General features: G+C 35.0%; 1 protein-coding gene and 1 pseudogene across 4 annotated transcripts in view; both read right to left on the bottom strand.

Annotated features, from left to right (window-relative positions):
* The window catches only part of USP34 (ubiquitin specific peptidase 34), a 264,454-nt gene that overhangs the window by 122,171 nt on the left and 115,440 nt on the right, over window positions 1-26,843 (bottom strand). For 3 of the 4 annotated variants that reach the window (XM_028089697.2, XM_028089696.2, XM_088026523.1), the window contains exons 11-18: window positions 16,670-16,795; window positions 16,357-16,486; window positions 15,653-15,688; window positions 15,192-15,322; window positions 14,293-14,903; window positions 11,470-11,684; window positions 7,714-7,829; window positions 7,494-7,621 (exon numbers count right to left, since the gene is read on the bottom strand). In XM_028089697.2, the coding sequence (XP_027945498.1) occupies window positions 7,494-7,621; window positions 7,714-7,829; window positions 11,470-11,684; window positions 14,293-14,903; window positions 15,192-15,322; window positions 15,653-15,688; window positions 16,357-16,486; window positions 16,670-16,795 (1,493 nt within the window). The remainder of the gene's footprint in view (window positions 1-7,493; window positions 7,622-7,713; window positions 7,830-11,469; window positions 11,685-14,292; window positions 14,904-15,191; window positions 15,323-15,652; window positions 15,689-16,356; window positions 16,487-16,669; window positions 16,796-26,843) is intronic. The other variant, XM_088026522.1, reaches the window with a different exon arrangement.
* LOC148163544 (U6 spliceosomal RNA) lies at window positions 26,608-26,696 on the bottom strand (annotated as a pseudogene).

Below are 26,843 nucleotides of genomic sequence, written 5' to 3'. Positions count from 1 at the left end.
CTTTATCTTAATACCTTTATGCAGAACTCCTTCCCCTACTTTACTCAGGTCTCCTCAAATGTCCACAGAGGATGACCCTGACAACTGTATATTAAATAACACTCTTCCATTGCCCAGAACCTCTTTATTCCTCTTGACTCCTTCCCAACTTTTCTTCATTCATCAACTATTGAATAATCCCTTTATGCACCTACCACTAGAATGTGCTTGATGAGAGCAAAGACGATCTTACTAAAAAGCCCTGCATATGGTGCACAATAAATATATATTAGCTAAAATAACGATCTAATAAGGAACTTAAAGGCAAGATTTTCAAGAAAGGAGGAAGAACAACAGTGTAAAATGCTAACAGAGTCATGAAGGATGAGGAGAGAAAAAAATACCACCAGATGACAAAAGAAACAGCATGTTAGTAGAATGCTAAAAGATCAAAACCACACTGGTACAGATTAAGGAGTAACAATTAAGTCATAGAAACAGTAAGTGCCTAATAAATATTCTTTAAATATTTAAAAACATTTTTTTAAAGATTTTATTTATTTATTTGAGAGAGAGAGAATGAGAGAGAGCACAAGAGGGAAGAAGGTCAGAGGGAGAAGCAGACTCCCTGCTGAGCAGGGAGCCCGATGTGGGACTCGATCCCAGGACTCCGGGATCATGACCTGAGCCGAAGGCAGTCGCTTAACCAACTGAGCCACCCAGGCGCCCTATATTTAAAAACATTTAAATTTGGAGGTGCTTGGGTGGCTCAGTTGGTTAAGCGTCTGACTCTTGATTTTGGCTCAGGTCGTGAGATCTAGCCCCAGGTAGGGCTCCGCACTCAGTAGGAAGTCTGCTTGAGATTCTCTCCTTCTGCCCCCTCCCCCCCCAAAATAAATAAATCTTTGAAAAAATTTAAATTTTTAAGTAATTTTTTGATATTAAAATTATTATTATTTTTCAAGAAGTTGTACATTGCTGTAACTTGGGAAAATGGACCATGAGAATCAGGTGGAATCAACTGTAGATTCTTTATCTAAAATTTACTCTTATCAAGGGGCACCTGGGTGGCTCAGTTGATTAAGCAACCAACTCTTGATTTCAGCTAATATCAGGGTGTGAGATCGAGCCCTGTGTAGAGCTCCACATTGGGCATGGAGCCTGCTTAAGATTCTCTCTCGCCAGATGCAGAGAAAGGGGAACCCTCCTACACTGTTGGTGGGAATGCAAGCTGGTGCAGCCAATCTAGAAAACAGTATGGAGGTTCCTCAAAAAGTTGAAAGTAGAGCTACCTATTACCCAGCAACTGCACTACTGGGTATTTACCCCAAAGATACAAATGTAGTGATCCGATGGGGCATGTGCCCCCCAATGTTTATAGCAGCAATGTCCACAATAGCCAAACAATGGAAAGAGCCTAGATGTCCATCAACAGGTGAACGGATAAAGAAGATGTGGTATATATACACAATGGAATATTATACAACCATCAAAAAGATGAAATCTTGCCATTTGCAATGAGGTAGATGGAACCAAAGGGTATTATGCTAGGCAAAACAGGTCAATCAGAAAAAGACATATGATCTCACTGATATATGGAATTTGAGAAACAAGACAGAGGATTATAGGGGAAGGGAGGGAGAAATGAAACAAGATGAAACCAGAGAGGGAGACAAACCACAAGAGACTCTTGATCTCAGGAAACAAACTGAGGGTTGCTGGAGTGGAGGGGGGTGGGAGGGATGGGGTGGCTGGGTGATGGACACTGCGGAGGGAGGTATGTGCTATGGTGAGCACTGTGAACTGTGTAAGACTGATGAATCACAGCCCTGAAACAAATAATACATTATATGTTAATAAAAAAATATACAATATAAATACAGCAAAAAAAAAAAAAAAGATTCCCTCTCGCCCTCTCCATCTGCACCCCCTCATAAAAAAAATCAAATCTCTTGAAAAAATTCCAGAAACATTAGTGGAGTTTTTCCTAAGAATTAAGACATAAAAAAAATAGAACATATAGATATACATTAATTTGATCTAACACTTTACAAGCATAAAATCAATACAGGATATCACAAAGAAAAAAATATAGAAAAATTCCATCTAAAATCACAAAGGCAAATTTCAAAATTGTGATTTTAACAGTGGTTTTAAAATACAAAGAAACAGGTACACCTGAGTGGCTCGGTAGGTTAAGTGTCTGCCTTCAGCTCAGGTCATGATCCTGATGTCCTGGGATTAAGCCTGCATCTGCCTCCGCCTCCTTGCTCAGCAGGGAGTCTGCTTATTCCTCTCCCTCTACCTTCCCCCGCCCTCCTTGTGATCTCTCTCTCAAATAAATAGTAAAAAAGTAAAAAATAAAAAAATAAAATACAAAGAAACAGACAATCTTACATTAAGAAGACACTACGACAAGTCTTACAGTGTCCAATAGTTGTTATTTTCAAAATCTTATTACCTCTTGCAGTCAATGGTGTTGAATGTCTAGATTGTTTAAACTTACTTTCCAAATTTGCCACAATAAACATGTTTTCATTTTATAAAATGTAATGCTGCTTGACAATAAAGAATAGGAAACCAGGTGTTGAGTGGATATTGGTTGAAATGAGTGGATAATGGTGTGGGTTCATGTAATAGAATAACCAAAAATACAAATGTAGAAATGAGACTCATCTTCCCTCTACTCCTATTGTAAAAGGAATGCTTTTTGCCACAATTTATAATATAAACACTGAGTTATCAGGGAATGATTACATTTTATAGAGCCAAAACATTTCTTTAAAAGTTTATCAGATTATAAGAAAAATTCCATTTTTCTCCTTAAAAAAAAAATTCAAACATATAAAAAGTTTATAAGAAATGACCAAATCCACAAAGTGATCCCAAACCACTAAAACTTTTTACTTAAACTGATAAATTTAGAAGGAAAAATGATATAAAGTACAGATTATAGACTGAAAATTAGTAATACAGATACAAAATGGGGAAGATAATTTGGCGATAATTTATATTTCAATGTTAAAGGAAACATCACAAGATCTACCAACTTGTTCTTAAAATTATGTTGTAGAATTTCTCCTGTAATGACAAGATGTTACACTAACATACCAACTTTTTTGCCCAAATAGTTTTGATTGTTGATATGCTTACAAAACTCAGTATTTAAAAAAAAGGGTCATTATATTCAAACCTACATTTCACAATTTCTTCTAAGGGTGAAAATTTCAAATACCAAAACGCAATCATAGGCAACAATACGTTTAGGATAAAAAGGTTCAATGATCCAGAGTAACAAAATACTACCTTTAGACTTAATAGAAGTGTTACTACCCTAAACTGCCCTCTTTGCTTCAATCTAGGCAACAGTGTGGTATTCCTGTATTACCAATGAAATGTTATGTTGCCTTAGCAGAATGATTTTTTCCTCATCCTGGACTCCATATCTGAAGACTGATGTGTTCTACAAAATGCTACTCAGTCATCACAAATTTTAGCATGCTGAAAGTTGACATGCAATGCTATACATAATATAGTCTTAAGGAGGAAAACAAAAGTAGTATATAGTACCATCCATTTCTTAATTATTTAAACCTCTACTTATATAAACAGGGCCCCTGACACATGATCATTTTACTCAAATCTTTTGTACACAAAGTCAAAAGCTTGGGGCGCCTGGGTGGCTCAGTTGGTTAGGCGACTGCTTTCGGCTCAGGTCATGATTCCAGAGTCCTGGGATCAAGTCCCACATTGGGCTCCCTGCTCATCTGGGAGCCTGCTTCTTCCTCTGACCCTCTCCCCTGTCATGCTGTTTCTCTCTCAAATAAATAAAATCTTTAAAAAAAAAAAAAAGGCAAAAACTTTGAGCATATGTGTTGAAGTACCTACAGAGGATCAAGAATGGAAAAAAATAGCACAGAGGATAGATTTCCAGTCTCAATTCAATTCCTGGAAGGGGACAGAACTTCAGGAAGTACCAAGGCACAGGATATGGACCTACCTTCTAGTAAACATAAAATACCAAAGGGGCTGATTACAACCCTACCCAATGGACAGCAAGCTTTCCTCAAACATCCTTGGAGACCAATATCAAGCTGAAAAGTAGTGGACTCTTCATTGTGGGAGCTACTGTCTGCCTCATGCTCTCACTTTATGAAAATATTCTGCAAACCAGTCTATTAGGTATTTCTGTAACTTCTAACCTCCTGCACTCAAAATGTCCTTTACGTGCCTTATAGAACAATCTGCCTGAGGCTAAGTGTACACAAAACACAAGCTGCATATCACAGAGCCTACACAAGGCATTTTTTTTTTAAGATTTTATTTATTTAACAGAGAGACAGACAGCGAGAGAGGGAACACAAGCAGGGGGAGTGGGAGATGAAGCAGGCTTCCCGTTGAGCAGGGAGCCCAATGCGGGCCTTGATCCCAGGACCCCGGGATCATGACCTGAGCCAAAGGCAGACACTTAACCGGCTGAGCCACCCAGGCACCCCTACACAAGGCATTTTTTAAAAAGTGTTTACAATGGTTCCATATAAATGGGAGAATTATGCAATTATGGGCAATTTATAGAAGACTTGCTCTCCATGCTTCCTGAGAATAAGTCCCTATTACTGTTCCATAAAAGCTAAGTTCATTTTACCAAATAAATTGGAATATGACCATAGAAAAGGGAAAAACAAAAAATGCTGACAGATCTATAAACCATGGTAAATAAAGGTACCACAAAGAAAATTTAAAAATTAGCATAGAGAAAATAGTATGCTAAAACCTCCCTAGTAAGTACATAAAAAACTGACATCATCAGGAAGTAGACTTCTGTGTTCTTTTGTCAAATGTCAGGAAAATGCTAAATGAGTTAAGGTTGCAGTTAGCCCATTTGTTTCAACATAAGCGCTTTTCTATTAATATTAGCATCTCTGTGCAACATTCCTTTCTGATGGTAAACTTGGGGCGCTAGGTTTGAGAAAGGATTTTTGTGTTTTGAATGGGATTTCTAAAACTCTGAGGTCACTACTGACATTTTGGACCAAGTAATTCTTTTTTGTGGAGGAGCTATCCTCTGCATTGATGGGTCTTTAGTAGCATCCCTGGCCTGTAATCATACCTCCAATCCCATTCATTAGTGTGACAACCAAAAATATGCTGGTTGACATTGCCTACGGTGGGTGGGGGGGGGGGGGGGGCGGGGAAGAAATCATTTCCATTAAAAACCACTGGTTTATCAGGAAACCCAGACTAATGACATACAAAACTTTTTTTGGGTGGCTCAGTCGTTAAGCGTCTGTCTTTGGCTCAGGTCACAACCTAGGGTCCTGGGATCAAGCCCACTCCCCCTGCTTGTGTTCCCTCTCTGTCTCTGTCAAATAAAGTCTTTAAAAACAAAACAAAACTTTTTTTCAACATGCATAACAACTATGGTAAGTTCAGCTGGGATACACCAGATGTGCTGCATATTTCCAATACTGAAAAATGCCACTGTGTTCTACATATTATCATATAGGACTATCATTCACTACAAAACTAGCATGATATAGCAACCATATGAAGAGTCAAGTTTGAGGGCAAAATTAGCTTCAACACAATAATGTTTACTACATACTCCATAAAACATTATATTAGGATACAGGAATTGACTGAAAATGTTTCATCTTCAAGTAATTTGGGCGTGAACAAATTAAAGTTTAATAAAAAATCCAGAATGACAATTTTCCATTTTACACACAAGACTTTTCCTTTTGTCCCTTTTAAGTATAAAGAAGAAAAAAAAACTCAATCCTTTCGGAAATAACCATTTTACTACCGTCTCACATATTGCATGCTAAAAGACAAACCCGCCAAGTATATGCCCATATCATTATATAATCCTTTTAAAAAGGGGCTCTTTGAAGGCTGCATATTTTATCTTTCACATAGTTTTACTGAAGTATACATAGAAAAACATGTATAAATCTAACAACTGAAAATATTAGGAGGTGAACATACTGTACAAGCAGCACCCACTGAAGAATAAATCATTACCAACATACTTCTGGCCCTCGTTGTGCCCCATTTTCCAGTCACTAATAACCCAACACTAACCATTATCCTGACTACAAACTACATTTATTTTCCTCTTTCTAAACTTCACATAAATGGAATAACAGTGATATATTCTCTTATATCTGGCTTCTTTCACTCAACATTATGTTTGTGAGATTCATCCACACTTTTCCACAGTCCATTCAATGTTACTGCTATGGCTTCATTCAACAAACAATCCACAATTTTCCTTTCTACTTATTTTTGGCACTTGGATAGCTATACAAAAACTCTTTAATTATTTTGAATAGTGCTACTATGAACATTCTTCAATGTGCCTTTTGGCAATTATCTGGATGTATTTCTGTAATGCACATACTTAGCAGTGGAATTACTGGGTCACAGGGTATGCAGATGCACATATGGGAAATATAAATTGATACAACCGCTTTAAAAAACTTCAGTGGTTTCAAAGACTTCTAAAAGACAACCTTTTAAAATTAACTGCTATAATACTTATGTAAATGATGAAATATCATCCAGCCACTAAAGCATTCCTTTTAAAGCATATATGCCAAATGATGCAACTGATCCACTAACAGAGATCTATTTGTGGTTTCTTATACCTGCATGAAGAAGCAATTTTTCTATTGTGACTGTTCAAATTATATGGCCCTTAAAAAAACAAAAGTAGAAAATATCACACATATTTTTTCTAATTCAACTGAGTAAAAAAATAGTTAAAGCACTTATTCAATAAAATTAAACATTTATATCAGTCTTAGGCAGAGGTAGGCTGAAAACATTACATGAATACAACAGAATACAATATATACAATTAGTAACTGAATTCACTATATCAGAGAATGGCATTTCCAAAGGACTGTTGTTAAGACAAAGGAAATCTGAAATTATACCAAGGGAAGAGGTATGAAAATCAACAAACTTGTGGTAATCATCTCAGACACAATAAGAAGTATATAAATATATGGCAGAATTCAAACTAGAAAAAAACACTAACCTAGCTCTCTATGCACTACAGAAGTCAAGACACAAAAGATCAATCCACTTGGAAGAACAATGCCCTTATCAAAATATTTATATTTCAGCTTAAGTTTAACTTTGTTTATCTTATTTAGGTTTTTTATATATGACACAGTTTAAGAACATTTAACTGTAATTTGAAAACACAGTAGTCACCACTATATTCCCAGAAAAAGAGAGTATTATTACTTTGTTTCTGTTAGATAGCTAATCAAGAGTGTCAAAAGTGCTGAAAAAGCAAGACTGGCTGATTTAAAAGAAGGAAAAAAAAAGAACGCTGTGAAGTAAAAATCTTCAAACCTAATATGAAAGCCACACCTACTTTAAAAAAAAAAAAGGCTGGTAATGGTACATTAAATGATATGAATCCACCACACCTAGTCAGTAAAGAATATACAAAATGAACTTTGACTACCACATAAAAAAAATTTTAAATTCCTGTTTACCTGTTGTTTCCTAAATTTTCAAGGCAACCTTCAATGAATCTCATTCGAATCTGTCTATCCGTAAACCAACATACTAAGGAACAGAGAAGTTTCTCTGCTTCATTTATTAATCCTTCAGAAAGATTAACCTACAAAAAAATGTATACACATAAAGTTACTCTTTATCCTAATTGCATTTTGCTGTAATTTTGTCATCTTTTTGCTCCATTAGGTAACTTACTGCATCATCATCTTGGACTATATCCCATAACAAGGTGTTTCCTTTCTTGCAAACGTTATCCAAATTAATGTCTGTCACAGCATTACTGTTGAACTGATGTTTATGAACTGCAGGTCCTGAAAGGGCAAAATATAACACATTCTAGAGGAATACAACAGGCAGAAATTGTCAATTACAGCATTCATAATGTCAACAAATCAGAAGCATAAAAACAAAAACAATACATTTAACACAACAGTTGCTTTGTGAATGGCATAGTTGTTTGAGTTTTGATTAAACTAAAGGTAAGGAAAGAGACCTCTCATGGTCTCTTCACTATTTCTAATAAGTATTAATTGTTTTTTGCATGTCAAGAGAACAGTATATAAATGCTTGAAACACAAATTAAGCATGAAGATAATTTTCTTGAAATAATTCTACAGCCAAGGAACATTCTTCTAAATTACCTTCTTTATAAAAGTATTTTATATCCATACATTAAAAAAATTTATTGGAGATGATTTACCCATAACAATCAAAGATTCTACTATAATAATTCAGATTCTGAGCGCCAGGCTAAATAAATTCTCACTAGCTCTCCTAAGCAAAAATGCCTGTCTTTTTAAACAGCTTTACCATGAAATTTCCCTACTGAATGGTACATATACATTGATTACATTAAAATAAGAATTGTGCAACCATCACCATAAGGTTTTAAACACTTTTACCACCTTAAAACATTCCCTTGTACCTAATTACAATTAATTCCTATCCCACTCCCCAGCCCTAATCCATTTTTCCATCCCATTAGCATTTTCTAGAAATTTTATGTAAATGGAATCATAAAATATGTATAGTCTTACATCTGAGCTTGTTCACTTAGCAAAATTTTTGAGGTACATCCATGTCAAAGCACATTTCACTAGTGTGTTTTAATTATAAAATAATATTCTATTATGTGAAAATACTTGATTTTGATTATATTCAACAGTTAATAGGCTTGGGAGTTTTCAGTCTTGGGCTAATATGAATAATGCTGCCATAAATGTCTGTATAACAAGTCTCTGTATGGACACATGCTTTCCTTTCCCTTTGGTAAAATGAAATTGGTGATTCACAAGGTAAATGTGTGTTTGACATTTGAAGAAACTGCCAAACTGTTTTCCAAAATGGTTGGCCATTTTACATCCCACCAATAGTCTATTAGCGTACCAGTTCCTGTTCCTCTACAACCCCACGTCACACTGGCATGGTCGCACTTCTTCATTTTAGCAGAAGAATCTCATTAAGGTTTTTAAATTTGCAATTCCCTAGTGCCTAAGCATCTTTTCAGGTGCTATCAGTCATTTTAGTACATAATTTGCTAAATTACTACTGAGTTGTAAAAGTTTTTATATGTTCTGAATTTAAGCCCTTTATTAGATGTATGATTTGTAAATATTTCCCCCAGACTTTGGCTTGCCTTTTGGAAGTTTTGTTTTGGTGTTTATTTTTAAATTAGTTTTATTAAAATATAAACACATAAGCGATATATAGAACATTTCTATCACCCCAAAAAGTTTCCTTGTGACCTTTTACAATCATTCCCTACCACCAAATCTTCAGTAATCATTAAGTAGATTTCAACCATTATAAATTACTTTTGAATATTCCAAAACTACGTAAGTGATATATTATAGTATGTACTACTCCTTTTAACTTCATTTGCTTAGAATGATGTTTTTTTGATATTCACCCACTGTGCTGCATGTATTAGCAGTTCTTTCCCTTTTATTGATGAGTAGTATTACACTATGTGAATATACTATAATTTGTTAATCTACCAGTTAATTTCAGTTGAGGTTCTTATGAGTGAAATAGGTATGAACATTCAATGTACAAATCTTTTTCTGTCTGTATGTTTTCATTTCTCAGGTAAGTACGCAGAATAGGAATTGCTGGGTCATATGGAGGGATACAAGTTCTACTTTATAAGAAACTGGTAAAACAGTTCTCCAAACTGGCTATATTATTTCATACTCCTCGACAGCAAGGGAGAGTTCTAGTTGCTCTACATCCTTAGTACCATTTAATATGATTAGTTTTTAATTTTACCCATTTGAGTAGGTGTGTAGTAGTACTGTACTGTGGTATTAATTTGCATTTCCCAGGTAACTAGAGATACCAAGCATCATTTTTATGTATTTACTGACCATTTTTTGGTTATCTTCTTTTAACTATACAAACTTTTAACTACTTGTCAATTTTTATTTAAAGATTTTATTTATTTGAGGGGATAATAGTTTATATAGTTTATATTATTTATATATTTATAATATATAACATATATTTTATTCATTATATATTATGTTATATATAATATATAATAATTTATATTATAAATAATAATTATTTGAGGGACAGCGAGCATGTGCAGGAGTGGGGGGAGGGACAGAAGGGGAGAGATAAGGAAAGAATCTTAAAGCAGATTCTACACAGAGCATTGGGGCTCTGATGGGGCTTGATCTCACAACCCTGAGATCATGACCTGAATGAAACCAAGTCCAACACTCAACTGACTAGCCACCTAGGCGCCCCTGCCCATTTTTAAAGTGAATTGTTTTACTCTAGAAGTGAATTGTTTTACTCTATTAAGAGTTCTTTATGGTATTAAATACATGGCACATACAAGGTAGACTTGGAGAGCATTAATATACATAATAATTCTGCTCAATTTCTAACTTCATATACTAAAAAATACATGTAATACTAAATAAAAGGAAAACAGGATAAAAAGAGAATGGTGAAAATTTACTAAATATGGTATCAAATTCAAATGACCTCAATCTTAACCTATTCATTTCTCAAAAAACCACAATAACAATTTAAAAAGTCAAGGTATCCTTATCTATATTATGCACAAGTAACATCTGAAATCAGTAAGTTGTTGCCAAAGTCCACACGTTGTATCTCCAAATTTGATCACAGCTTTTTAACATAAACCTAATCCATCAGGTTTACTTAGTCTATAATGTACTGGCACCCCAAAACCCATTTCCTGGGCTAGTAAGTGCTGATAGTACCTTAAAAAGCATGAAGTTGGACCTTTATTTTAATTATCTTAATGTATATACCATTTTTTTTTTTTTGTAAGTATACTTGACACACAATGTTCCATTAGTTTCAGGAGGTTGGACCTTTAAATTGCTAATTCTAAAACTGTATTTCCCTCTTAATCTGTCTCCCTTTCCTTTTTTTTCTATTACTCTTTAACTCCTCTAACCTCCAGTCTTCCAAGTATGGTCATTGAACATTTCTATCACTCCAGATGGAACACCTTGCCCTTTAGCAGTTACCTCTTCTCTTATCCCCCCCACAACCTTCCCTAGCCACAGGCAACCACTAATCTACTTTCTGTTCTCTACAAATTTGACTATGCTAGACATTTTACATAAATGGACTCATATAATGTATGACCCTGTGTAATCTCAATTTAGCTAAGATTTCTAAATATACAATTTAATACAGCCATTTATTTTCTAAAACACAGTTATAATTTTATATATTATTATGTATTTCCTTTCCTAGCTAAATATCTCTAGATGGAAATGCAACCTTTATGTTCATGATGAAGTATTCATAATAATTTCATTCCCCAGGAATGAAAACTAATCATATGAAAGCTCTTTGGCAAAAATATTTACGTATCGTAACATTAAATGTTGAATCCTTTTAAGAATACAAATTGTTCCTCTGTTTTAAAGAAAGTAATATATTTTACTTACTACAGAACCTTACCTTGACTAAGATGTTCATGGTAAATAGATGCTAAATTGGGAAGATGTTGTTGGAGATGAGATGTTAGCTCTGCATGTGAATTAATCTGAACTAGTTCCTCTTCACACCCAGATTCTTCACCATCAAAATCAGCCATATTTTTTTCTGATTTTGCACTGACCTGGGAGCTACTGCAACTGACATCATCTGCACTTAGCATATCATCAACCATATGCCTATAACACAGAGAAGAGCACACAGTTAAACATACTTTGGGAATCACAAAAATTATCTCTCAAAATATTCAGCACAAGTTATATCACAGTCAAGAACAAATCTACATTTGTTTTGTAACAATATGAATATTGTGAGCTTTACAAAAACTAAAAGCCCACATTGTCAGAACTATATATTAATTACAATATACCCATATATTGTCTAACCCGTCAACACACTTCACTAAAACAAACTCAAAGAGTAATTTTAGAGAAGATCAGTGAACCCACCATTACATAATTATTTTTTCAACTCACATCACAATGTGAAACCTTAAAACTTATTTACATTTATTCATACAACTGTAGAATCGAATGAGATTACTAACGGGAAAATACTACAATTTAAGGCCACAATCTAGATGTGGTTATTAACCAGGAGAATTTTATACTATACAAACACCTATTAAAACAATAAGCACCTACTGGGGCACCTGGATGGCTCAGAGGTTAATCATCTGACTTCGGCTCAGGACATGATCCTAGGGTCCTGGGATCAAGCCCCACATTGGGCTCCCTGCTCAGGGGAGAGCCTGCTTCTCCCTCTCTCTCTACTGCTCCCCCTGCTTGTGCACTCTGTCTCTCTCTGTCAAATAAATAATCTTTTAAAAAACAAAAACAAAAAATAAGCACCTATTAAGCACTAAGCACTTTTTTTTTTTTAAAGATTTCTTTATTTGAGAGAGCATGCATGTGCGCAAGGAGAGGGAGGACAGAGGGAAAGAGACAGCATCTACAGCAGACTCCCCACTGAGCCCAGAGCCCAATGCCAGGCTTGATCTCACGACTCTGAGATCGTAACTTGACCTCAAATCAAGAGTTGGATGCCCAACTGACTGAGCCACCCAGGTATCCCAGCACTCACTTCTGAAACATACCATACTGGGCACTTTAAAGATGGCAAACAGAAAATATGAAATAACATTAAAGGAGAAAAGGTCAGGATTAATTTACAGATTCACAAGCGGTACCTTACACAGAGAATATGGATAGGGCTAAAATGAAAAAATTAAATCATTCTAGGTCTTGTGAAATAGGGAACTGCTGTGGGTATGAAAACTTAAAGAACTGCAATGTGCCAAAATGAGTATATTTCACCTCAGTTTTACAAACTATTGCTTTTTCTTCCTTATGAGTTGTCCTGGGAAGAACTGTAAATGTGTATATGTATAACGCCAGTCTATAAACCAATGGTTCTCAATCACAGGTGATTGTGATCCCCAGGTGGGATACTGGGCAACGTTTAGCGTTATTTTTGGTTATCATAACTTGGGAGATGCTGTTGGCATCTAGAGAGAGAGAGACTAGGGATGATGCTAAACATGCTACAATTCATTTACACTGCCGTAAATTCAAAAACACAGAATTATCTGACCCAAAATGTCAATACTGCCAAGATTGAGAGACATCATCTTAAACTCATATGGGTTAGCAATAAGAAATAATGGCAAAGGAAATAAAGTAGTTTTATATATATATATATATATATATATATATATGTAATGTGTGTGTATATGTATGTATATATATATATATGGATATGTAGTTCTTCCAAACAAGCATACTGAATTCTAAAAAGCTTGGCAAATTGTCGGGTCTAAAAAAAACTCATCCTGATAAACCACATATTTATATTTCATCATCGTCAATTCAAATATTACTACTTATAATGACAGTAATAAATAGTAGCTAACATTTACTGAGCTCTCGTTATGTGCCAATCACATCAGCCCATAAAATGTTCACATTGAAACCCAAGAGGCAGGTACTACTGTTCCTATTTTATATATGAGAAAATGACAGAAAAATTAAGTACTTTGCCCAATATCTGTTAACACCTAGTGACAACACTTACTTTTAATTATCACAAATACATTTCACATATAATCAAAAAACTTTATGCTAAGGCTTTGTCCTTATTAATACCCTAAAATTAGGATGTGTGTAAAATTTCCCTTTTCATGATCACACTTTAAATGGGAAGTTTCTGCAAGTAGTCTTATATCTGCTTTTAGGAATTTTACAAATAGATGAAGATCTAGATTGTGTTGTCCAATATGATAGCCACTAGCCACATATGGTCATTGCACACACTGAAAAGTGGCTGGTCTAAACAGAGATGTGCTGTAAATATAAAACATACACAGAATACTGAAGCCTTATTACAAAAGAAAGAAAAATATCTTTGTTTTTACACTGGTAACATGGAGATATTTTAGAAATTACTGCTTTAAATAAAATTTATAATTAAAATTAGTATCACCTATTCCATTTTGCTTTTTAAAATGTGCTCAGAAGCAAATTAACAATTACATACTTGCAGCATGCATTTGAATTTACATTGTATTCCTATTAGCACTAATCTAGAATATAGTGCAATCAAATGAATATAAGCTGTAATTGCTTCCCTAAAGGAAATATGTTTTTTTTTTTTAAGATTTTATTTTTTAGGTAATCTCTACATCCAACATGGGGCTTGAACTCACAATCCTGAGATCAAAAGTCATGTGCTCCACCAACTGAGCCAGCCAGGCACTCCAATATATAATCTATTTTTGAGGCAACTTACCCATCATGGTGGTGATGATGATGGTGGTGGTGGTGGTGATGCTGTGGACCAATAAACTGCCGACAATTAAATAATTCATTCCCAATAGTCTCCCCAAGAAAGTCCCCAGTGCGTGTAATACAAGATTCCTGAGATGCTTGTGCTATATGAGCAGCATTCATTTCCCCTGACATATCATGTTCTGGGTCTTCAGAGTGTGAACAGGCATCTAGCATTCGTATACGATTATCTACTGAAGGCATTGACTCAGTGTTAAAAACCAGGTCCTTTCCTGTTCCATTGCTTGTCCCACTTCTTTCTGATGGGCCTTGGGAATCCCCTAAGCAAATGCCTGCTTGACTTTCTAACTTTCTGTTCCGAAGATCTGTACCACAACTGTTTTTAGGAGGATTATGACCATGATCATCATCTTCATCTTCTTCTTTAAGGGCTTCGATATCCGCAATGTCTTCTGACTGTACCTCACTGCCAGGGCTCCCAGCTGACTGGCTTGCATGGCTAGAATTCACCTCATTGCTAGATCCATCACTATGCCCACTACTGCTACCAGGACCACTGCTTCCATCTTCACCACTGTTGGCAGTTTCATCAGAACTTCCCTGCATGGATTCCTGTATTTAGAAAAAAATAGGTTTAAATAAATATTTAAACTAGTAAGAAAAAAGTAACTGACATTAACACACTGTACTTTTTAAAAGGCTGCCACAATCTTGACATATTCCTTTAAACAATACAAAAAGAATTAAAAACACAAACAAAAATTTAAATAACCTCAATAACTATTTGTAGGGAAGGCCTGAACATGGATCATGTTTATATTCCCAGTTCAAAGGATATATACGGCAGAAACCCCAAAATCCAAAATTCTTGTTAAAGTGGGGGAAAAACTGTTTTCATACCTCTGTGTCTGAAAGTCGTTGTTGCACATGTTTCGTTCTATTAATAAGTTGCTCATCCATTTCAATGTCACTGCCTCCACTCTGATGGGTATCACTGTTATCACTGCTTTGAGGACTAGCAGCAGGTGACCCTATATTAAATAATAGATTTTTTGTTTTTACTCCTAATTTGTATTAACATGGATTTATCAGAATGACATAATCCTCTGATTCTTTCATTTACAAAAGCTTTACTCTAAATAGCCAAAAATATAAACTGGAAATAGTTAACATTTGCCAATTATTTCTAAAGAGGATATATATGACCTCAATTGAAAGTAAGATCGAAAACCAGGTAAAGGTTTATATATGCTCAAGAAAAACTTAGTGGCTTTGAAACAAATATAAAAAAATTAACTCTAGATGATCATGAAATCTAAACTACACATCATCTTGCCATGCATTTCTAAGGCTCAACTTACAAGGTGATGGAGCTGCTCTTCTGAGCTCTTCTTCCTCTGAAGGAAAATGAAAAAACAGGAGGGAAATATTCTAAGTGACTGAGCTTCTTTGGAATGGATTATCAATTGCTCTTATTATTATTACATAATCAACAAGATACAGGCAGAGAAACCTGAAATAATTTAAGTCCCTAACACGTGCAGTAATAGTTGTGGGTGCCTGACTAGAAAATTCTAAGAAAAGCCTACTATATGATGGCAGGAGACAAAAAAATGGGGCAAAGTTGGTAAGGTTTTAGAAAGCCCTGTAAAGTTACACATATAAAAGCACACATAAAAACACCTAAAGTGATAAACAACTTTTGAATTAGAAAACACAGAGACTGAACCATCATACTCTGCTCTCAAAATTATTTCTAAAACAAAGCATGTTGTTTGTTTTCTAACCAAAAGCTCCAAAGCTGTTACAAAATAGTTGCCCCCCCCAGTGCAAGGGAAGAACACTAATGAGAGAAAAATTTAATAACTACTGCAACTTGATTACTGTTCTTTACTTGAAGGGTAAACCAAAAACATTAGCTAACGCCAATTTATTAATCCCTTCACAAACACTATAGCTCCCATCTAAAACTTATTTTGAAGTTAATACTGAAAAGAAACTACTTCAAATTTGAATGATAAACTTAAAAAAACTGACTTTAAAAAATACATTACACTTTACTAACCTTTCTTATTTCCAATGGGAAGATTAGTATTTAATAAAGATGCAAAAGAACTCTGTTTAGACAGCTGAGCCTTAGCTGCTAGTGCATTATTCCATAATGCTTTAATTAACATCGATGCCAAGTACAATGTCTTTAAAAGAGAGAGAGAGAGGTTGAAATTAGCATTTCATAACAAATTTAATATCCTTCTGCCTAAATGAAATGCTAGTAATAACCTACAAATTAAGTTACATGAATCATAAATAAATTTTCACTTAAAAAAAAACAAAAACAAAAACACAACAACCCTGCCATTATGGTTTGAACATATTACCTGCTCAGTATGAACACTTGGCTCAAGAGCTGAGACCAGATTAAGGAGATGTCTAAGTGGTACTGGATCCAAATTCTTGATGAGTGAAGGAAATAAGTCATGTATATACCGACTACAATGTTTCAACTAGAAAATAAAGGTAGAGACGACAATCAAAAATAATTACACTACATAAATAAATAACCTGATACCAAAAAGTTCTACACTTTAAAAGAAAGTAGCTGGAACAGTAATATTTTTTAGTATGTTGGGAAAATGCTAATTACCAAGTATCATAAATGGCAGTACATAAAATGTGAGAGTAAAATTCCACTTAAGCAGATCTTTTTTTTTTTTTTTAAAGATTTTATTTATTTGACAGAGAGACAGACAGCGAGCACAAGTAGGCGGAGTGGCAGGCAGAGGGAGAGGAAGAAGCAGGCTTTCCGCTGAGCAGGGAGCCAGATGTGGGGCTCGATCCCAGGACCCTGGGATCATGACCTGAGCCGAAGGCAGCCACGTAACCGACTGAGCCACCCAGGCACCCCGAACTTTATCTTTTTCAAACCAACCACAAGATTAATTTTCTAACCACAAGAGGGAAGCCCACAATAAAAACAGTTTCTGGAATCCAAGTATAAAGATTCCAATTAAATTTATATACATATCATTAAATTAAAAACAAGTTAAAAAGTATATTAAAACATGAGCAGTTACAAATAAAATAATAAATTCCAATTACAAAAGAAAACCAAACTATTATAAGCGTACTGTATTTCTCATACTAAATGGTTATGAAGTATTCATATAACATGCTCACTTTACTAAGGTACACAATAGAAACTCCCTTAAAATAAAGGTCTACATGGTAATAAACCAAGAGACAGAAAGTCTCCTTTCTCATACTAAACAGAAGTATGAGGGAAAGTATAACATTTACAAAGATGTTACTACTAAATATTAATTACAACATGATGTAAATGTCTTTTGTAGCCATGAAGCTACAAACTACGAAATCAAGATACACAATGAATAGGTTAGTAATTACAAAATGAGGATTCCAAAAGTAAAAATCTGAGGTATCCAACTTATCTTCTATACATAAAAAACTCTTATCAGAAAATGTGTATTCTTCTATTCTAAAACACTGAGTTTTATATTTTTCAGGCATAAATCATATGAACTCTCTTCTGCTATATCCCCTATTAGGGTAAATATGCACAACCTAATTTTGAAACAGAAAATGAAATAAAAGTACTAAAATAACTGGAGGAATTCCTCCATGTTGGGTGACTTTTTATAAACTATTTACATCATTTGAGATGAAGGATAAATGAATTATCAATTATGAATTTATTGCTTTTATAGGTCTTATCTAAGAATGTTACTTTTAATATAGTATTAATTAACATCACAGATTATACTAACAGCTTATACTTGTTTTTTGCAAACAAGTAACTATTAAAGTAAACTTTCCTAATTAGAATGTAACAAATACACAATATGGAATTTCTGACTTGCTACCACTTCGATCATTAACAGAAAGGATTTCCATAATATATTCAATTTTCATAATCAAATACCTTACTGTTTTTAAGTGGAAAAACTCCTGAGAGATAATTATAATTATATAAATATAATATAATTATAATCCTGTAATCCTATAAAAATGTAAGGTTCTTTCTAGATGTCCATCAACAGATAAATAAAGAAGATGTGGTGTGTACACACACACACACACACACACACACACACACACACACACACACACACACACACACACATGGAATATCATGCAGCCATCAAAAAGATGAAATCTTGCCATTTGCATCGACCTGGATGGAACTAGAGGGTATTAGGCTAAGCAAAATGAGTCAGAGAAAGACAAGTATCATATGATCTCGGTGATATGAGGATTTTGAGAAACAAGACAGAGGATCATAGGGGAAGGGAGGGAAAAATGAAACAAGACGAAACCAGAGCGGGAGACAAACCATAAGACACTCTTGATCTCAGGAAACAAACTGAGGGTTGCTGGAGTGGAGGGGCGTGGGAGGGAAGGGGTGGTTGGGTGATGGACACTGGGAAGGGTATGTGCTATGGTGATCGCTGTGAATTGTGTTAAGACTGATGAATCACAGACCTGTACCCCTGAAATAAATAATACATTATGTTAATTATATATATATATATATATATATATATATAGCTCTTTTAGAGGTATACATCACGAAAGCAAATTCAGAAAATAAAGATAAAAAATATTAAAATTACAATGCTTTAAATAAAGGCAGTGTGAAGCCAGTTCACGCTCTTTAGTTATCACAAAGAAAAAAAAGAAGGAAAATGTCAGGGAGGGAAAAGGATAGAGCAGAAAGTGCCAGGAATCCCTCCCTGCACCTAAACAGCAATCATACTGACAGAAACTACTGATCCAACTATTCTGAAACTCTGGAGTCAATTTGAACTTTCACACTCACAGATGTCCAAGGAAAAGGCTAGCCAGTAAATTGTGGTTAATAATGGTCAATTTCAGCCCTCAGTGTGACAGTAGCTACCCATTCCCCACCCCCATGTCCCTATGGCAAACAGATGTGGGGACGATCGTATGTTATTCTGCTACAGCTTGCTGGAGCCAGAGTTGGCAAAAATAATCTTGTCTGTAATTTTCTTACACCACAGACAAAAATAAATTCAAAATGGATGAAAGATCTAAATATGAGGTAAGAAACCATTTAAATCCTAGAGGAAAACACAAGCAATAACATCTTTAACATCAGCCATAGTAACTTCTTTCTAGATAGGTCTCCTGAGGCCTAAGCAAAATAAACCACTGGGACTTCATCAAAATAAAAAGCTTCTGAACAGTAAAGGAAACAATCAACAAGACTAAAAGACAACCTACTGAATGGAAGAAGATATTTGCAAATGACTTATCTAATAAAAGGTTAGTATCCAAAATCTATAAAGAATTTATTTAAAAACACCCACCAAAAAACAAATAATCCAATTAAAATGGGTAGAAAAAAATGAGTATTTTATACAAATGGCCAAAAGACACACAAAAAGATGCTCGTCACTCAGCATCAGGGAAATGCAAATCAAAACCAGAATGAGACATCACCTCACCCCTCTCAGAATGGCTACAATCAACAACACAAGAAACAACAGCTGTTAGAGAGGATGTAGGGAAAGGGAAACCCTCCTGCACTATTGGTGGGAACGCAAACTGGTACACCACTCTGGAAAACAGTATGGAGGTTTAGAATCTGAAACCATACTGAAAATAGAACTACCCTATAATCCCGCAATTGTACTACTAAGTATTTACCCAAAGAATAAAAATACTAATTTGAGGAGCACCTGGGTGGCTCAGTCAGTTAAGCCTCTGACTTTAGCTCAGGTCATGATCTCAGGGTTCTGATACCATGCCCCGTGCTGGGCTCCACGCTCAGTGGGGAGTCTGCTTCTCCCTCTCCCTTTGCCTTTCCCCCTACTTGTGCTCACTCACTCTCTCAAATAAATAAAATCTTTTAAGAAAAACACTAATTTGAAGGGACACATGCACCCTGATGTTTATAGCAGCATTATCTACAATAGCCAGATTTGGAAACAGTCCAAATGTCCAATGACTGATGAATGGATAAAGATGTGGTATAAATACAAAGTGGGAATATTACTCAGTCATTAAAAAAAAAATGAAATCTTGCCATTTGCAACAACGTGGATGGAGCTAGAGTGTATTATGCCAAGCAAAATCAGTCAGAAAAAAACAAATACCGTACGATTTCACTCATATTTAAAAGAACAAAACAAGCACAAGGGGGAAAAAAGAGAGGGAGAAGCAAATCAAGAACTACAGAGAACAAATAATGGTTATCAGAGGGGAGGCAGTAGGGGGGATGGGTTAAATAGGTGATGGGGATTAAAGAGGGTGCTTGTGATAAGCGCCACGTATTGAATGGAAGTTTGGAAGTTTTAAATCACTAAATTACATATTCAAAGAAACTACCTACAAGAACATCCGGCCCCCCCCCAGAAAAAACAAACTCTGAAGAAGGAAAAGAATCTCATTTATTTCCAGACTTACCACATTATAAAATTCCAATGTCCGGTTTTCAATTAAAACACACACACAAACAAGGTATAAGAAGAAATAGGAACGTGTGGCCCACTGAAATGAATAAAATAAATCAATGGAAATATACCTAAGGAAGCCCATGTGTCAGGCTCTCTCAACAAAGATCTTAAAATGGCTACCTTAAAGATGTTCTAAGACCTAAAGGAAGAAAAGGACAAAAACAGGAAAACAGTGCCTAACCAAAATGAGAATATCATTAACAAAACAAATTCTAAAAAGGAGCTATAAGAAATTAGAAGCTGAGAAATAAAAGAACTGAAATGAAAATACACTAGATGAGGTTCAGCAGCATATCTGAGTAAGCAGAAGAAAACAGCAAACTTGAAATTATGGAAAGTGAAATTATTGAGTTTAAGGGACAGGAAGGAAATAAAGAAAAGTAAACAGATTCTAAGGGACTTGTGGAAACCATCAAACCTACCAACACAGTCATGGGAATCCCAGAAGAGAAAGGTACACAAAGTATATATGAAGAAAAAATGGCTGAAAACTTCCAAATTTGATGGAAGACATGAATCTACAAAGCCAAGAAGTTCAACAAATCCAAGTAGGATAAACTCAAAGAGCCCTAGGCCAACCTTATTATAATCAAACTGTTAACAGTCAAATACAGTAAAATCATCCTGAAAACAGAGATAAGCAACCCACCACATGCAAGGGATCTTCAATAAGAGTATAAGCTAATTTCTAATCAAAAGTCCTGGGAACCAGAGAAAGCGGGATGATATATTTAAAGGCTGAAAGAAAAAACTTTCAATTGAGAATTGTGTAACAGGAGAAACTCTCCTTATGAGGAAGGAATTAATACATTCCCAGATAAACAAAAGCTAAAGGAGTTCACTACAACTAGACCTACCCTGCTAGAAATGCTAAAGGAAGTCCTTCAGAATGAAATGAAAAGAAGCAAGTGACTAAAGACCTCTGATAAATACACAGGCAATTAAAAGCTAGTATTATTATTTTCATTTGTAACTCCACCTTTTATTTGCTATATGATGTCACAAAGGCAAAAAGAATTATTATTAATCTACATAACCGGGCACACAATGTATTAAGTTGAAATATGTGGTATGAATAACAAAAATGAGGGAGAAGGAGCTATACAAGAGCATAATTTTTGTGTACTATTTAAGTTGACATATTCAAATTAGACAAGAATCTCAAGATGTTAAATGTAATTTCCATGTTAAACACAAATTATCTATAGAATATACAAAAAAAGAAATAAGATGGGAAATCCAAACTACAAACAACTACAAAAGGCTATAACAGAAATGATAGGCAAAAACACTATAAGACATATAGAAAGGAACAGAAAATTGGCAGAAATAAATCACTCTTTGAGGGATTAATTTAAATATGAATGGCTTAGGGGTACCTGGGTCGCTCAGTCGGTTAGGCATCCAACTCTTGATGTTGGCTCAGGTCATGATCTCAGGGTTGTGAGATCAAGCCTCACATCAGGTGATGTATTTAGCACAAATTCTGCTTGTCCCTCTCCCTCTGCTCCTCCCCCCCCCGCCATGCACCCACTCTCTCTCTCACTCTCTGAAAACAAAATCTAAACAAAAAATATGTATATAAATATACATACACATACATATATATACATAAATGGCTTAAACTCTGCTATCGAAGACAGAGATTGGTAGAAAAGATTTTAAAAACAAGATACAACTGTATGTAGTCTACAAGAGACACAATATATATCCAAAGACACAACAAACAGGCTAAAAGTTAAAGGATTAAAAAAGATACTCTGTGCAAATAATAAGCAAGAGAGAGCTGGGCTGACTATACTAAAATCAAGTAAGACAGACTTTAAATTTTTAAAAGGCTACTGGAAAAAAAGAGACTTACCCCATTACCCAACAATCCCACTTCTGGGTATATAACCAAAAGAATTAAAAGCAGGATTTCAGGGGTGCCTGGCTGGCTCAGTCAGAAAAGGACGCAACTCTTGATCTTGGGGTCATGAGTTCGAGTCCCACAGGAGGCGTTGAGATTACATACATACATATACACATAAATAAGTAAATAAAAGTAGAATTTCAAAGAGATAGTTGCACACCTGTATTTGTTGGACCATTATTCACAACCGTCAAAAAATGAAAGCAAAGTAAATGTCCACTGACAAATGACTGTGGCACATACATACAATGGAATGTAATTCAACCTTACAAGAATGGAAATTCTGTCACATGCTACAACATGGTGAACCACGAGGACATTATGCTGAATGAGATAAGCCAGTCACAGTAGGAGAAATACTATAGGATTCCACTAACGTGAATATAGAGTAGTCAAAACACTACAAACAATAGAATGGTGGCCATCAGCAGCTGAGAGTCAGAAGAATAGAGGAGTTGTCGTTGTTGTTGTTCAATGACTTATTGGTTTTTTGTTTTCTTTTAATTTTTAAGTAAACTCTATGCCTAACGTGGGGCTCAAACTCATAACCCCAAGATCAAGAGTTGCATGTTTTGCCAGCCAGGTGCCCCTTTGTTATTCAATGAGTACAGTTTTGGAAGATGAAAAGGTTTTAGAGATCTGTTATACAACAATATGGATAGTCACTATCAGAACTTAAGAATGGTTCAGAGGGTAAAACTTACATGGTTTCCTTTTACAGTTAAGTCTTTTTTTAAAAACACTAACAAACAGTGATATAATTAATAAAAGGTTCCATACAAGGAGATATAACAATTATAAACATACTTTATAACTCAAAGCTAAAAGAACAGAAATAAAGATCAGAGCACAGACACATAAAATACAGATTAGAAAAACAATTCAGAAAATTAAGAAAACCAATAGTTGGTTCTTCTAAAAGATTATCATTTAGCTAGCTTGAAAAAAAAAGGAAGAAGACAAATAGCTAAAAAATCAGAAATGCAAGTGCATTACCACCAAACTTACAGATTAAAAAAAATTTAACAGAATGCTATGAACAACAGTACACCAAAAAATTAGATAACCTAGAGGATTAGGATGAATTCCTTGCAAACTACCTATACTGACTCAAGAAGGAATAGAAAAGGTCAACAGTCCTGTAAGAGATTGAATCGGTAATCAAAAACCTCTCAAAAAGTACTAAAATACATGGCTTACCTGGGGAATTCTAACAAACATTTTTAATAAAAAATTAACACAAATCCTTCTCAAATCCTCCCCAAAAACTGAACAGAAGGAAATACTTCCTAACTCATTCTATGAGGCCAAAGTCTTCATAAGAATAGAAAATTACTAAGCAGTATTTCATAAATGACAAAATGTCCTCCAGAAACTATTAGCAAATCAAATCCAAGACCATACGGAAAGGATTATTCCCTATGACCAAGTAAGATTTATCCCAGGAATTCAAGTGTGGTTCAAAAAGCAAATTAGTCTAACACATCATTATTAATCAATGGAAAAAAGCCACATGGTCATCTTAACTGATGCAGAAAAGCTATCTGACAAAATCCAACACCCTTTCATAATAAAAATTCTTGGAACAACTCTTTAGCATGATAAAGGATATTTATGAAAACCCCACAGTTAACAGCATACTCAATGATAAATGACTGATTTTTCCCCTAGGATCAGGAACAAGATAAGGATGCTCACATTTATCACTGCTATTCAAAACTATACTGAAATTCTACCAGAGTTATTGGACTCCACCCCCCACAAAAAATTTAGTGCATCCAAATTAGAAAAGATGTGAAACTGTTTAAAAATGACACAATCTTACATACAGAAAAATCTATATATAAAAAGCTAGAACTAAAAATCAAATAGACAATGTTAAGAGTACAGATCAACAAGCAAAATTCAGCTATGTTTTCATATGCCAGCAATTACTTCTCTGACAAGGAATTTAAGATAGCAATTCCATTTACAATAGCATACAAAGAATAAAATACAATTGATCCTTGAACAACACAGGGGTTCAGGGCACTGATTCCCTGTGTGGTCAAAAAGCTGGGTATAGGGGTGCCTGGATGGCTCAGTCGTTGGGCGTCTGCCTTCGGCTCAGGTCGTGATCCCGGCGTCCTGGGATCGAGCCCCACATCGGGCTCCCTGCTCAGCGGGAAGCCTGCTTCTCCCTCTCCCACTCCCCCTCCTTGTGTTCCTGCTCTCTCTCTCTCTCTCTGTCAAATAAATAAATAAATAAATAAATAAAATCTTTAAAAAAAAAAAAAAAAAGCTGGGTATAACCCTGACTCCCAAAAACATAACTATCAAAAGCTTATTGCTGACCCTAAGTCTAAACAAGAACAAAAGCGAAAAACCTAAACGAGAATACCAATAACATAAGCACTTAACACATATTTTTATGTTATATATAATACATACTGTACTCTTACAATAAAATGTTAAGAAATTTTTAAGAGAAAATATACTTACAGTACTATACTGTATTTATTAAAAAAAAAAAAAAAAACCTACGTTTGTGGACCTAGGCAGTTCAAACCTGTGTTGTTCAAGGATCAACTGTACTCAAAAATGAGTCTAACCAAAGAGGTGAGGGATGCCTGAGTGGCTCACTCGGTTAAGCATCTGACTACAGCTCAGGTCAGGATCTCAGGGCCCTGGGATCGAGCCCTATGTGAGGCTCCATGCTCAGCAGGGAGTCTGCTTCTTTCCCTCTTCCTCTGTCCCTACCCCCGTTCATGCTCTCTCCCAAATAAATAAATAAAATCTTAAAAAAAAAAAGAAGTGAAATACTTGTATACTAAAAACTACAAAACACTGCTCAAGGAAATTAAGGTTTAAATAAATGGAAAAACATCCCATGTTCATGGATAGAAAGACTAAACATGGTTAATATGTTAATACTACCCCAAAGCGATCTATACATTCAACACAATCCCTTCAAAATTCTAAGAGTCTTTGGTCAGAAATGGAAAAGCCAATCCTCAAATTCAGAGGAAATTGCAAGGAGTTCTAAAAGCCAAAACAATCTTAAAAAACAAAAAACAAAAAACTGTGAAACCTACAAGAAAACAGTAATTAGAACAGTATGGTATTAGCAGAAGGACAGATATATAGACCAATGGAGTAGAACACCCAGAAATAAACTTTCACATAAATGGTCAACTCATTTTCAACAGTGCCAAGACCATTCAATGGAGAAAGGACAGTCTCTTGAACAACAGGTGCTGAGAAAACTGGATATTCACAAATTATTTACCTTACACCATATACAAAAATCAAGTCTAAATGGGTAAGAGACCTAAACTCATGAGATAAATACATAAAACTCTGCTAAGAAAACATTGGGGAGAATCTTCACATTTGATTTGACAATGGTTTCATCACTAGAACACCAAAAACACAGGCAACAAAAACAACAGATAGTTGAAATTCATCAAAATCAAGACTTTCTTGTGCATCGAAGGATACTTGATCATTATTTTAAGTAAGCTCTACGCCCAAGCTGAGGCTTGATCTCACCACCCCCAAGATAAAGAGTCCCATGCTCTACCAACTGAGCCAGCCAGGTGCCTCAGTATCTAAGGATACTTTAAAGAAAGAAAAAGAAAATTCACAGTAGTTGGAGAAAATATATGTAAATTTTATCTGGTAGGGAATTAACATCCAGAAGGTAAAAAAGTAGTATTAAACTTAACAAAAAACTCCCAACAAACCAATTCAAAAAAAGGGCAAAGGACCTGAATAGACATTTCTCAAAAAAAGATATACAAATGGCCAGTTAGCCCATGAAAGGGTGCTCAAGTCATTAGTCATTAGGAAATGCAAATAGATGCAAATTTAAGCCACAGAGCGGTATCACCACACTCCTACTAGAATGACTACATTTTTATTTATTTAAAATATGGACCATTTCATGAATGTGAGTGTCATCCTTGTACAGGGCCATGCCAATCATTTTAGTATATGCGCTGCTGAAGCATGCACCTAAATCTTTTTTCTAAAGGCAAGTAACAAGTTTTGGCAAGGATGGTAAAATACTGCAGTCACTGTCGAAAAGTTTGGTAGTAAGTGAAAAGATTAAACAATTACCGTATGACCCAACAATTTTTTTTTTTTTCTTATTAAGAGAGA

This window comes from Eumetopias jubatus, unplaced genomic scaffold (genome assembly GCF_037043125.1).
Source record: "Eumetopias jubatus isolate StellerSeaLion01/CBP00866 unplaced genomic scaffold, mEumJub1_p1.0 scaffold_9, whole genome shotgun sequence".
In the NCBI taxonomy this organism is placed as follows: domain Eukaryota; kingdom Metazoa; phylum Chordata; class Mammalia; order Carnivora; family Otariidae; genus Eumetopias; species Eumetopias jubatus.
This window is presented reverse-complemented; position numbering and strand designations above follow the sequence as displayed.